This window comes from Carcharodon carcharias, chromosome 17 (genome assembly GCF_017639515.1).
Source record: "Carcharodon carcharias isolate sCarCar2 chromosome 17, sCarCar2.pri, whole genome shotgun sequence".
Lineage (NCBI taxonomy): Eukaryota > Metazoa > Chordata > Chondrichthyes > Lamniformes > Lamnidae > Carcharodon > Carcharodon carcharias.
Window position 1 is genome coordinate 92,379,844 of NC_054483.1, and position 15,064 is coordinate 92,394,907.

Below are 15,064 nucleotides of genomic sequence, written 5' to 3' on the forward strand. Positions count from 1 at the left end.
CAGGGCAGTGGAGGAAACAGTCACAGTGAGATGGGATACGTAGGAAGGCCTAGGGTCATGGTGGATGGTCTCATGGAAATGGAAATGGTGGCACGGATAATTGGATGGGTCAGGGTCAGGGTGGGCATGGGGACAGTAATGGGTGTGGGCTTGGAGGGGAGAGAAGGCTTGTGGAGGGTGATGGTTATAGGCAAAAGGGTAACCGGGGGAGGCTCAAGGATAACAGAGGGGAGAAGAATGGTTATATTGGGTGCATCAAGGGCGGTGCGGGGCAGTTGGTGGGTGACAGGGGGAGAGCAGAAGGTCGTGGAACGTGCACCATTTTCTCGAGGCTCTTCTTCACAACACTGTTGCTCTGCATGTGTGAATCCTCGAAGTGGGTGGAGGGTCTTTTCAGGTGGAAAGAGTTAAAGGTTAGCACAATTGTCCAACTAAAGGGACATCCTAATCATAATGAATCAACTGCAAGTGGACCGTGCTCATGTGTCTTTTTCTGTCTATGGTGAATCCCACACAGCAGCAGGTTTGCTTCCTGACTCATGGTCTCATAACATTAAGATCCAGACAAGGTCACGAGCTGCAGTAAAGTCTGCATTGAAGGGCAACTCAAGTTGACCAGGGTGGGGTGGGGGAAAAGAGGAAGAAGGGAGAGAAAGAGGGAGGTAGGGATTAGCTCCTTGGGACCCGGGGTAGGGGGGGGAGGTGAGTGGGGTGGTGCCAACAATATGCTGCTTTAAAAGCTCTGGGGCCCCGGATAGATGTCATGGTTGATAAAAGGGTGGGTGGTACATTCATGTGGCAAGACAAGGGTCTCTCAAATGCATCTTGAGGGTGATGGAGGGAAGTGTAGTAGCTTTTGAGGGAGAGTGTGCAGACATGGCTTTCATTACCCTGGTCATTGAGGCATTCTTCATGTACATTGATATATGAATGAGAGGAGAACTCCTCTTTGGTCCTCTAGGATGGGCTTCACCATGGTGGGGCAAGGGGAGGGTAGCAGTAGACCGATGCTAGGTACTGGCTTCCCGTTGGCTGAAATGCTCAGGGCTGGAGCGACAGCTTCAAAGAATATGCTGACTAAATGGATCACTGCAATTTGTGCACAGATTACCTCAGGCATACATGATGCTGGCTCTAAGCAACTCTGCACTTCTAGCTATGGTGCAGCTGAGGAGGAAGCGGCAGGGGCATTCACTTCCTGCCTGTCTCGCTGCAAGATTCACTGAGCTCCTCACGGATGCTTATCTAATAAGCTGACCAGCACAAGATTGCGCGTGGCAAACCATCCTGCCCCCAAGTGAAATCACTCTCATTTTCGCTGCCCCCTCCCAACTTATACTCCAGACTGGCAGATTCTCTCACAGTGTGCAGCTTGCAATTTAGGGTTCCTGCTCACTTTCTTTGGACTGCCATTGTGGAACTTATCTGAGTTAACATTAGATACTTATTTATATTTGAATTGAAAAAATGCACACTTGCTTCATAGTTACTTTATTTCGTTGGTTTGTTGTTTTATAGCTGGAGAAACATGAGGAGAGAGACTGGTTGACTTTTGATAGACACTTGAGTGGGATAGGAATGGGACATAGTGCATCTTATGTTTAATGCAATTGATGTCCCTTCTGGGCCACATATGCATTGACAGAGTCAAGGCAATTTCCAGTCTTAGCTTCTGTTTTTCTCTTTTGGCATTTGCTGCACAATGTGCCTCCGCCTCTACCTGGCCTGAGGCTTTGTTCTGATTCCAAATATTACATCTGTGGAGGTCTTATGAAAGTATCATTCTGATTTATAATTGCACATATAGTAAATCTCACAGAAACTGCAACTGTTAATGACTGATGTTTAATATTGCTGGCAAAGATTTACATGAAACTTTCATTTGAAATTTATTTCCAAGGGTTCAACCAATCACCAAAAGGGAAAAAAAAACTGAGTTTTGGACAGTGTAAATATTACATTTGTTTTCTACTGAGGGTTTGCTGTGTGTGACTAAAGGCTTTTAGTGCTAATGATCAAGCAGATGACAAAACCAAATGAATAGTCATCACTTAAAAGGAATAAAATAACGTGATGTTGCCTATATGAAGAAAACCTAGAATTAAAATGCTTAAATATGTTTCTTCTCTGTGCTTACTTTGATGAGGCACTTTATTTCACTGCCATTTCATATTAATAGGGAACACACACACTTCTATGCAACCTTTTTAGAAATTCATTCTGTATGTGAGTTGTCTGATTCTGTTGCAAGTGAAGGGTAAAAACCTGGTAGATTGTCTCTTTAAATAAGATCTGCAGTGTTGATGTAACCCTCTAGCATGGATGGTAGGAACCATTCTCACCTCTGCAGCAGGGAGCTTGACCAGAAAACTCTCTCAGGCAATGGAAATGTGCTGTTTGTTAAAATGCACTGAATTATAGCTATTCCCCTGGTTATGACTCCTTTTTTTGGTAGCTTCCAATCTGTCGGTAAAAGAGACAGTTCATATGCCTTGCTGTAAAGGAAAATATTGAAAACAAGAATGTAGTGACTCACATCTTTTCCTCTTTCTTTAATTCTACAGAACACAGTGGCAGTGGCATCAGTTCAGTTGCCACCAGCAATTTTCACTCATTTTCTCGCCTTGCACACTGTTGACAACTCCTCTTGCAAGCTGCAATTTATTGTATTCCGGAATGGAAAACTCTTTCCCAGTACAGGTAACTCATCAAACCTTGCTGATGATGGGAAACGCAAGTGTGTTTCAACTCCAGTTGTCTTCGTCAAAATAGGTAAGATTCTATTTACATTTGAAAACTAAATATTCTAACAGTTTAAATAATGCACATGAGATTCCTAAATATCATATCTATTTAACACTTCAAATAGGTTTTCATTTTACTTTGAAAGACAATGAAATTGAGCAGATTCATGGGTTTCTGTGTTTGCAGTAGGTTGTTTCTCAAATCATTTGCCAAATGTAGCATTTAACTAAAGTAATACTGGTTGCATTGCTGACCTTCAATTTGTTGCTACACATGGATGTAAAAAGCGAGATCTGTGTCTATTAGCTGCATCATAATCTCTAACTTCAATTTCTATCGTTCTCCATAATTGCCCTCTCTAATTATGTAACTTATTCAAACAAGTCCATCCGTTCTGATATGTTTCCAGCTTACGCCCATCATCAGCTGTATTCCAATATTGAGTGTAATATATGGCTTTAATCAGGGCATAAACAATTTGCATTCCTGAAAAATATGTTTGCACTGTGGATAACTCTATCCATTTTCAAAAAGAATTTTGTTTTTTGGGGGAGCAGTAACACTCATTACACACATGATTTTAACCTCCATAAAGCATAAATGCATATGTTGAGGATAATGTAAACAAAGGTTAAAGACAAATACTAATTCCTGTCCTGCTGAAATTCTAGCATAGCTTTACTCTAATTCATTATAATAAGTTTTTATTTCTCTATAACGTATTCCAACAGAATGCTTTGTAAAAGACAGTTAGAAGTTTCATGTTCTTTAATTACATTACAATTCATAATTTGTGCTGGAAGTTTTTATTATCATATTTAATCACAGAAGTATTTTTTTATCCTGAGATTTTTGCAGTCAAAACCTTCCAGATCTGTGTACATTGTATTCAGCTATAAACCTTTCCACTCCATTTACCTAATTCAATTTGCTTCTGCAGATGGGTGCAGCTTCGGGAACCTCACTAAACACATTACTGTTGTTCTGAGGCACTTTGCACTGGGTGCAGATCCCACTGCAGCATATTGGGATTTTGACCTTTTGGATGGGCACGGTGGTTGGCATGCTAAAGGGTGCCATATAACAGGCTCTGCAAGCAATATTACCACCATTCAATGTATGCACTTCGGTAACTTTGCAGTACTAATGGTGAGTACATGTCTGAACATTGAATAGAAAGTTATGCTTGCTAACAAACCATCACATTCCCTTTAACACATCCTCAATAAAGAGGATAATATTTTAGAAACTGTCTCATGAAGGGATGTCCGAGAATAAGGCAGCAATATTTTATAGACAGCATTAAATATAAATAATTCAACATCATTTTTTGCAGACTGCAGTGCTCCAGTATATTGCAGATGAACATTTAAGTCTGGCATCATAAATTGTAGGTGAAGAAATTATGCTGGAAAATAATCAGGGAACTTGATTTATCTGTAGTCTAAATCTTTCATGGCATATATGTTAATGTTTGGTGTTCAATATTGTATTCCTGAAAGGGTTTCTGTTTCTGCATGTAAATTGTATTGCATAGACTATTCCAATCAGGGAAGAGAGAAATGGACAGTTAAATGGAATTTTTTAAAAGCCCAGAGAAGAAACAAGAGCATTCAGTCCTAATTTTCCACAGCAGTAGTTGCCATTTTATTGTTATATCCAAGTATGGATTTATAATCTGTTTACTGATGTCACTGTTTGTAATATATATTAGACATTCTCATCCACAATAAACACTGCATGCTGTTAAAGGTGGGATCATTAGCAACTACAAGATGTGTTTTAAAATTTTGACAAAATGCCACCAACATACTCTAATTCATTTTAGTGTCTTTGTGCTTCCTGTGGCATACTCTTTCATTTCTGACTTGCATTTCACATTCCACACAATGTATAATATGCATATAAATTGAACATCATCCCATCAAAGAAAGAATGGGTGTGACAAATTTGTGAAATAGAGTACATAGTGAGATCATCAACGCATACTTAACACCCCTTTCTAGTGGGAGCAATTTGGGAATATTGGATTTAAAAGTGCTTTATCATTCTGAACAGGAATTTTCCGATAGGTGAATTGAAGCATTAAATCCTACTTTTGCATGCTGCAATCAAATATTTTGCATTTGCAAATTAATTATTTTGGCAGAATTACACTTAGATAAGTAGGTCCAGTTTGTTTACATGTTGAAAGGTTTGTAATTGTGTAAATGTCAAGGTATTGGTATGTATTTGTAAAAGGCAGCTGTACTGACGACTGTGGAACAGAGGATAAGTGTGTGCAGAATACTAATCTGCTGTCAGATGGAGCACAGATGTTGGCCAATCATAGCATGGGTTTGTGACAGTCTGTAGTGTAATGTGATTATTATCACTCACCAAGGCATAAATCATTCCTCTTTGAAAATATTTTGAGTTTCTTCTAGAGCTCTTGGACAGCATCCAAAGTAGGAATATTTAGTTGAATGTCATAATGCTAGTTTGACTATATTCCCCCACCCCCAGAATTAAGTTTTTAAAAAATAATGCCTTCAAAATCTCATCATGGATATTATTATATTATTCCAAGCATCAACTAAAATTCTAGTTAGATAGTCACACATATTCAAAATTAGTTAGTTGTCAGCATTGCACATTAAGAAATGTGTTTAGCTGAAAAATTCTAGAGGAGTGCAGTTTCTATTCAACCTAGCAGGCTCTATTGTTAATTAAGAAGTATTAAGGTTAGGTAATATATTTAGCAGCGAGTTCTACATCTAGCTTTTCATAAATTTTACAAGATTATATTGACACTGTATTGTACTGAGAAGCTCTTTTCACAACATCGCTGCATTGACACTACGCCAGTATATTTATTTAACGTGAATACTCCATAAAATATTAATAAAGACAAAAAGGACACAGCAAGCTGATCTGTGTGATTCCAAAATATTCTAATTAAATTTGTTACATCTGAGCACGTTAGCATCTTAATCTTCTGTAATTCAGGAGCATCCAAAATAGTAATATAATGAGTGTTGACATTGGCAACTGTAGTAAAAATGGGAATAATCTGCTATAGGTAACTTTTAGGCATCTGAGTCACCTTATTTACATTCACCTCAGCAAGGGACTCAGGTAATGAAGAGAATGCTAAGGGTATTTCTGATCGCAGTAAAATACAGAAAGTAAGATCTGAATTGTGACATACATATTATGTGGAAGTGTGCTGTTCTGGTATTGTATTTTGAGCTGGGAGCTTGCATTGCAGTTATGTGGTGGAAAACTAGCATTGAATCCCTCTTCCCTAAGGTGAAGTTTTATATCAATTCTTTGCCAGATCTAAATTCTTGTCAAGAATCTGAATATTTATAATGCAAAAGCAAAATACTGTAAATGCTGGAAATCCAAATTAAAAATAGAATACGTTGGAAATACTCAGCAGGCCTGGCAGTATCTGCGGCGAGAGAAACAGAGTTATGTTTCAGGCTGATGACCTTTCATCGCAGCACCTCAACAATTCTTCTGAACATTTATACTGCATTTACCATGGAGTAAAATCTCTTTGTAAATGGGATTATAAAAGTACTGTGTCTGCTGCATGGTAAGAACATTTTTGTTTGCTATAGCCTTGAAGACCACCTAGATGATGAGGTTTGTGGAACAATAGAATTAATTACATGTTCATGCAAATAATGACTTTGCATTGTTTGTGACACTCTTGTCTGCACAATTGTTGGAACTTATGATCTGCATGTTATTTTGTAGCTTGCAAGTGAGCTCATTGACATTCCTAAAAAACAATTTTTCAACTCTATTGATTACCTGATAGCCATTGAGGCTATGTACAGAGTCATCCGTGGCTCAGTGGTGACTCGGAGTAATAAGGCTGTGGGTTCAAGGCACACTCCAGCAGTTAAGTACATAATCTATGCTATTGCCTCAGTGCAGTATTGAGGGAGCACTGTATTGTGCATGAAGCATTAAACCATGCCATGTCAGCCTTTTTACTATTGTTTAAGGTTGCATGGCACCATTCAAAGAAGGCCAGTTCTCTCAGCATCTTGCCAACATTCATTTTTCAACTAACATCAGTAAAACAGATATCTAGTCATTTATCACATTGTTGCTTGTAGGAACTTTCTATGTTTGCACATGTCCTTGCATCACAGCAGTGACTAAACTTCAAAATTACTTCATTTGCTGTTAAATGTTTTGGGATATCCTGAGGTCGTGAAAGGTGCTATATAAATACAAGCTTTATCTTTCTATTTTTGTTTTTTTTTGCCCAGAAAGTGTTTTAAATTTCATGGATTTTCTCATGCTGCTAACAAGATGGAATGCTTGTGTGATTTTGACTTATGCCCTTTGCAACAGCGACCAAAAATCAGCTAATCACAATGTACCTTTAATAATGCCACCATACATATGCGAGTTCTGTGCCAGAGAGATCAAGGAAACTTATGTTTCGTACAATCCATAGTTTTAGCACTAAAGAGGAATTTCACCATTATTTTTAACAACTTTCACTATCTGGTCTCCAAGTCCAGTGGGGCTTATTTGTATAGGTACAAAAGTTATTTGCTGCATCTGTGAATGAAAATTTATTTATGCCATATGCCTTTTAAGCCATAATTGAACTATGAGTCGCTAATACCCACCTGAAATACGCACAGCTGCCCCCCAGTTATCAGTTTCAGGTGGAATTGAGTAGTTTGAGAACTATTGTTTTTGTGGATTTCTGCCTTTTTCTACCTTTGGGTTGTTTTCACTGAGGCTAACACTTCATGGTCTCACTCCAACCAAGTAGTAGAACAGACTCGTCCAGAAGTTGTGGCATCACAATCATGTACAGAATAGAGGAAATGGCTCTGGAAGTTCTCATTATCAACTTGGGACTGTGTGATCTTTCATGGCATCAGGTTAAACATGGGCAAAGGGTAATTATCACCTGTTGCCCTTCCTCAGCTGATGAGTCAGTGATCCTCCTTGTTGAACATCACTTGGAAGAAGCACTGAGGGTAGCATAGCAAGGACACAGAATATACTCTTGGTAGGGGGCTTCATGTTCGGTATTAAGAATTGTTTGGTAACAGCACTACCGACCAAGTTGGCCAAGTCCTAAAGGATATACAATATAGCTATTATGCTAAGCTTGTGACAGGTGGTGAGAGAACCAAAAGGAGGAGCAGAACCTACTCGACCTCACCCTCACCGATCTACCTGCTGCAGCTACATCTGTGCACAACAGTTTTGGTATGAGTGGCCACCGCACTGTTCTTGCAGAAACAAGTCCTGTCTTCACACTAAGGATACCGTCCATTGTGTTGTGTGGCACTACCATTGTTCAAAATGAGATATTTTCAGATCACATCTAGCAGCTCAAGGCTGGACATCCATGGGCTGTCAGAAGCAGCAGAATAGTACTCCACCACAAACTGAAATCTCATGGTCTGGCATATTCCTCACTCTATCATTGCCATCAAGCCAGGGGATCAACCCTGGTTCAGTGGAGAATGTAGAACAGCATGGCGGAGCACCATCGAACTTACCTAAAATGAGGTGTAAATCACGTGAAACTACAGCACAGGGCTACATGCATAGTAATCAGTGGAAGCAACATACAAGAGACCGATCTAAATAACCAGTAGACCCGATCAAAGCTGTGCAGTCATGAAAGGTGGTGGACAGTTAAACAACCAAAGGGAGGAGGAGGCACCACAGGCATCCCCATCTTCAGTGATGGCAGACCCTGCAAGTCAGTGTAAAAGGCAAGGCTGAAGCATTTGCAACTATCTATCTTCAGCCAGAAGTGCCGACTGGATGATCCATCTTGGCCTCCAACAGAGGTCCTTATCATCACAGCTGCCAGTCTTCAGACAATTTGATTCACTCCATGTGATATCAAGAAATGGCTTAAGACATCAGAGATAGCAAAGTCTACGGGTCCTGAGATTCCGACCGTAATGCTGAAAATTTATGCTCCAGAACTTGTAATGCCCCAAATCAAGCTGTTCCAGTACAATTACAACACTGGCATCCAGCTGGCAATCTGCAAAATTGCCCACGTATGTCCTGCCCACAGAAAGCAGGACAAATCCAATCTAACCAATTAGCACTCCATCAGTCTAGTCTCAATCAGCAGCAAAGTGATGTCAGGTGCTATTGACAGTGTTAGCAAACAGCACTTGCTCATCAATAGCTTTCTCACCCATGCTAAATTTGGATTCCACCAGAGCTACTCAGTTCCAGACATCATTACAGCCTTGGTCCAAATGTCGACAAAAAAGCTGAATTCTAGAGGTGAGGTGAGAGTAACTGCCCTTTACATCAAGGCAGCGTTTTACCGAGTGTAGCATCAAGGAACCCTAGTAAAATTGAAGTCAATGAGAATTGGGGAAAGCTCGCCACTGGCTGGAGCCATACCTAGCACGAAGGAAGATGGCTGTGGTTGTTAATGGCAAATCATCTCAACCCAAGGACATCGTGGCAGGAGTTCCTCAGAGCAGTGTGTTGCTTCATCAGTGACCTAATTACTCAGAAGTAGGAAAATTCACTGATGATTCCACAATGTTCCACTTGCAATCCCTCAGATAATGAAGCAGTTTGTGTCTGCATGCAGCAAAGCTTGGACAATATTTAGGTTTGGGCTGACATGTGCCTAGTAACATTCATGCCACATAAGGAGCAATGAGCATCTCAAATAAAAGAAAGTCTAACTGTGTCCTCTTGACAATCAATGTTATTACCATCATTGAATCTCCCACTATCAACTTCCTGAGTGTCGAAACCAGAAACTTAACTTGACGAGCCATGTAAATACAGTGGCTTCAAGAGCAAGTCAAAGGCTAGATATTCCACGGGAAGTGACTCACTTCCTTCATCCCCAAAGCCAGTCCACTATCTACAAGGCACAAGTCAGGAGTGTAATGGAACATCATCCGATTGCCTGGATGAGTGCAGCTCCAACAACACTGGTGCTCTGTGTCTGTTGTATGCACCAACTACCTGCTGCACTATAGCAACTCTCCAAGATTTCTTTGACAGCATCTTCCAAACCTGCAACCTCTATCATCTAGAAGGATAAGGTACACGGGTACATGGGAATATCACCACCTACAGGTTCCCCTTCAAGTAACACACCATCCTGACTTGGAAATATGTTGGTGTTCCTTCATTGTCGCTGGATCAAAATGCAGACACTTGCTACCTAACAGTACTGTGGGAGTACCTTCACCACACGGACTGCAATGGTTCAACAAGGCACCTTGCCACCACCTTATCAAGGGGAGTTAGGGATGGGCAATAAATACTAGGCTTGTCAGTGAAACCAAAACTCGATAGACGGATTAAAAAAGGCATGAGATGGAGAGGAGAAGCCTTCTGCTGCCTGGAAAGTTCTGGTGCAGTCCCAAAGCTGCTTAAGATTCTGATTACATGCTGTACCCTATGCTATTATGCCCTACAGTTCAATGTGAATGGTGAGGAGACAGTGGCACCTATTGAAACGGAAGCATCAGCCTCAGTTCATCAACAGAATGACCATTCAGAGAAATCATCCCTCAGCTGCAAACATCATCTGGTCAAATACTACAGGAGGCCTTTACAAAGCAATCCAATGTAGCAGCATGCTTCACCCTCACCACCTCCTATGCCAATTGCTAGGAAAGTGATCTTCCTTGAAACCACTACCAACTTTCTCATATGGAGCTGAGCGGATCCTGCTGCCCCACCCAACTGGACCTAGCCAATATTTATCACCTGAGTATAATCAAATGGGTGTTCGTCTTTCTGAATGACTTCAATGCCCATGAATAACAAAGCCTGCAATATATTCATATATTTTTTAAAAATTGAGTTCAAATAAATAAACACCCCAGTCTTTTATATATCACTTCATCTAATTATCCTTCTAAATGCCTCCCTGATAGCCAGGCTGGTACATGGGTGCCTCCTCATACTGCGTAGAAGTGTCCTGGGACCCTGATAGCCCTAATCACTTGCCAGCTGACTCCCTAACTGGCATCAGCTGCTGGCTTCATCTCTAAAGGGAGCATCTGGCTGTCTGGACTTGCTTGTCACAATCTGCAGGCAGGACACTGAGAGACAATGCTGGAATGATTATGTGAGTACAACAAATTATGAGCCACATGGTAAAACGCCTTTATGTGTTCGCCCTATATGGATATAGATGAATTTAAACGATACATTGTGCCTGATCAGGGCTTGAAACAAGGTCTTGAAACCTTTGCAAAAGGCAAGGCTCATGGTCTAGTATTTAAAGGTAGCTACAAGTAAGGAAATGTTTATGTCGTCTCCTATCTTTATTTGTGAATTCATGAAAGTATATTATTCTAATCAGATTCTCCAACCACAAACACAAGCAGAAATTGAGACTGGCTCTTCAGTTTAGCTTCAGGTCAATTCAAGCTTAACATAAATAGCAATATTTTAAAGACCCCAGTGACCTAATGAATAAAGGTACTAAACAATACAATCCAGAAAATCCAATATACAATTCCCAGCCTTGCTTGAGATAACTAAACTCAGCCATAGCAATAGTTGACATCACTGTCCCTAGAGTATGGAGAGGAAAACTGTCTGAGGTTTCTGCACTGGATAAACATTTAATACACTCAGCAAGAAAATGCACATGCCTGGACAACAGGTGAGAGAGAATAGACTCACACTCAGCTGTGCCTAACCATTTGTTTATGCTGGCTGTCTAGACTCACACGGGAACAATGGGCACTTGGTTAAGCTACCACAGATGTCCCAGCACCTGAACTGTATCTGAGTAAATTAGGGCTGCCAGGAGAGGATGAAAGTAAAGAAAATACTTTCATTTATATGGCAGTTTTCATGCCATGAGAAACATTGTAAAATGCTTAACATAACAAGTGAAGAGGGCTCTGTAGAACACATACCTCCACCACACTGTGCTAACTCAACTTTATTGCAATGCTGTAGCTCTTTCTTGAGGATTTTCCCTGCCTGGTTGATGCTCTGCAAGTACAAAGCTGGAAAAAAAGATTTTCCATCTCACTGAGGAGGCTTCAGGCCAAACTATATCCAACAACCTACTCTGAAAACCCTGCTCTCATTTTGACAGCTGTGACAAATCCACCACAGCAGCTGAGACAATCTGCAACATTCTAAAACAATCAACAGCAATCTAAATCAAACAACCCATAGCATTCTTTAAAAATGTCAATTCATCCAATTTCCCAAGGTTAATGGATCCTTTTAAAAATTCCAGGATCCGTATCTAGACCTGCATCTTTGCCAAAAACTAATCAGTTCTTCCTTGAGCCTTTCCCTTTCTGTGTACTAAGTTTTGTTGAAATCCATCCATTACGTTTTGAGATATATTGTTTACAAACTAACTAACAAACGGGCAAAAACATTACCTCCACCCACATTCAGTTTCAATTAGTTTGAAATGCGCTGATTGCTATGAAAGCAAACATGCCAGCCCCTTGTCACACAGCAGGATAGCACAAATTGCAATGAGTGTATCTACTTTTGGTGGTGTTTGAGAGAGAAATGTTGACCAAATCATAAGGAGATAAAAGAGGAAATTAGGAAAAGAACAATGTTTTAGTTAACGTGATATATGTAGATAAAGATTTACATGGAATTTATATACAGAGCTTACATGCCCAGAAATTACAGTGAATGATATTAGTGTATGAGCACTTCATGTGGTTGTATTGCACAGCAGAATTTTCCTTGAGACAGGGACTCTTTATGGGACAGTCCAAAACTGAGAATTATAAATATTTGTCAGGAATAAATCCAATAAGGAATTCTGGAGAAGTTTCTTCATTCAGAGTGGTGAGAATGTGGACATCACTACCACATGGAACGTTGAGGTGAATACTGTAGTATGCATTTAAGGGGAAGTTCGATGAGTACATGAGGGAGAAAGGGCATTTTCATATGGTGAGTTAAAATTTGGTGGGAGGAGACCTGTGGGGAAAATAAACACAACACAGGCTGATTGTGCCAGATGGCCTATTTCTAAGCTGTAAATTTCTAGGTGATGGTATTTGCACAGAAGTTGGACGCTGAGTAGAGGCGATGAATTTGGCCAATGGGAGTGAGGGTAATGGAAAAGAAAATCAGGCTTGATGTAAAACAGGCTGCTGCTTCTCTAACAGCCACTTTGCATTTCTGCCATTAGCCAATTTCATTGAAATTAATAGAACGAAGCTAGACAGGTTCTGTAAAGCGTAGGCAAATTCCCCGTTAGACAGGTTCTGTAAAGCGTAGGCAAATTCCCTGTCAGATTACTGCCCTGGCAGTGAGCACAAAAATCTATTCTGTTATATCTATTGGCTCTCTCTAAATTCAAATGAACACTGGCTTTTACTCCACAAGATGCTTTAACATTAGAGTGGTTGGAGCATTGTTAAATGCTACTCTTCTGCTCTCATGCACTTTCTAGAGCACACACATTAGGGAACTGTGAGATATAAACCTCAGTGATTTTCACACTTTATAACCAAGTATTTTACACCTTTTCTCATGACTCGCATTTAAGATTATGACCAGTAGCACGCATATGTAACAGCCTCATTACAGAGATCAGTATAATGAGAGCCAAGGAGGAGATTTCACATGATTGTGTGCCTGCTCAAGGCAGCAATTGGGAGATCTGAACTGTTTGCAGTTGCGAGACCAATGTAATTTTTTTGCCTGGCAAATTGTGAACACATCACAGGCACCTAACTCAGTCACTGAGTCAAAGCAGAAATTGATAGATTTCTAGACACCAATGACATTAAGGGATACAGGGATGGCACAGGAAGATAGCGATGAGTTAGAAGATCAGCCATGACCTGGTTAAATGGTGGAGCAGGCTCGAGGGGCCGAATGGCCTACTGCTCCTATGTTCCAATGGTGGGGGAAGGGGCTGATGTTTGTGGGGTGCAGGGTGAGAACGAGCTGGCAATAGACCTGCAAGTTTCTGTGGGGCCTGGAGAAACACTCCACCTTTTTCTTGCCTCACAAAAATCTTCTTTTAAAAATCTGTCCATTTGTCGGAGCCTTCAGCAATTCGATCGAAGATTAGACCTCACAATGACTGGTGAAAATGGGATTACTATGTATCATGGATGCTCTGCTAATTTCAGCACAGAAATTGCAAACAAGGTTTTTATAACCGGTGTAGGACTTGGATTTGCATATTTAAACAGCCTCCTTCCTGTTTTGAGTTGCATTTGTAGCCTTGCCTGAAAATTGATTTGGGCAGGCAAACGGGTGAAAAAGGGCCCCTACCGGATTTATCACTGTTGTTCACCTGTTTTTTCAGGTGAGAAACAGGCTGACAGCAATTCAAAACCCCTCTCCTTCATCCTTCACCTTTCCCCAGCCCCAGTTAGAAAACTATATAGGTATAAGGGTATCATTGCATGTTCCAACCCTTATACTGTGAATTCTGTTTTTAACCTTGTCTGAAGTATAACATGAAAACATTCAAAATAATACAAACCTGACAGGATCACATGGCCGGCACAGGATGCAGTGTTACACTGTGCTTGATTTAGTATTGCTTGTTGCAGCAAGTTGAGCACCATAAAATAGAACTTTTATATTTAAGATTATATTAACTAATCTGGTAAAATGTTGTGTATGTATATTTGATCTGACTGTTTCATTGCAGTGATCAGATTCTGTTTAGCTTAAAAATGTTACACTGGCACATTCAGTTCCTTGCTTTCCACATAGCTTCAGTCATCATAAAACCATTCGCTTTGTACAATCTAAATGGCTTTATTCAAAAGTAATTACTTGGTTGACTTTTGTTTGGAATATTGGATGGTTTGATTGATAAAGTTGATTGGCAATGTTTGTTTTATGGTGGCTTTTATTGCAATATTGTGACTAATGTCTGTGCAGGCGATGGTGTCCTATACAATGGGGGAGCTGCAACCCTGGCGAAGCCGTGAGCTTGCTCCACCTTTTTTACTACTGTGAAGAAATGAGATACAGTCAGCCCTCTTTGCATAAGACCCTCAGTGACCTCCCTTACACAACAGTGGATGGCAAACTGGGAAATGCTACAAATTTGCCTGTTCCGGCCTGGAAGAAGCTAGATGCGTAAAAGTTCATGGTCACAGTCACCGTCACAGTTGGCAGTGCTGTCCACGTACTGCTCTGATACTGCACCTTCTTGGTGAAATAGAGTCTAACACACTGTTCCTCGACGAGGTTGAAATCAGACAATCATTCCCTGAAGATTCTGGATGGGTGTGGTCTCCTCCTTGAGAGCTTTTCTCCTCCTCTTCCCTCGTCAAGAATCTTCCCCCTGCTCTGGGTTTTCTTTGCTCACTCA

General features: G+C 40.5%; 1 protein-coding gene across 1 annotated transcript in view; it reads left to right on the forward strand.

The window, feature by feature from the left end:
* Positions 1-15,064, forward strand: part of LOC121289836 (adhesion G protein-coupled receptor A3) — a 553,143-nt gene that overhangs the window by 439,715 nt on the left and 98,364 nt on the right. The window contains exons 13-14 of the mRNA XM_041209725.1: positions 2,565-2,772; positions 3,686-3,894. Of these exons, the coding sequence (XP_041065659.1) occupies positions 2,565-2,772; positions 3,686-3,894 (417 nt within the window). The remainder of the gene's footprint in view (positions 1-2,564; positions 2,773-3,685; positions 3,895-15,064) is intronic.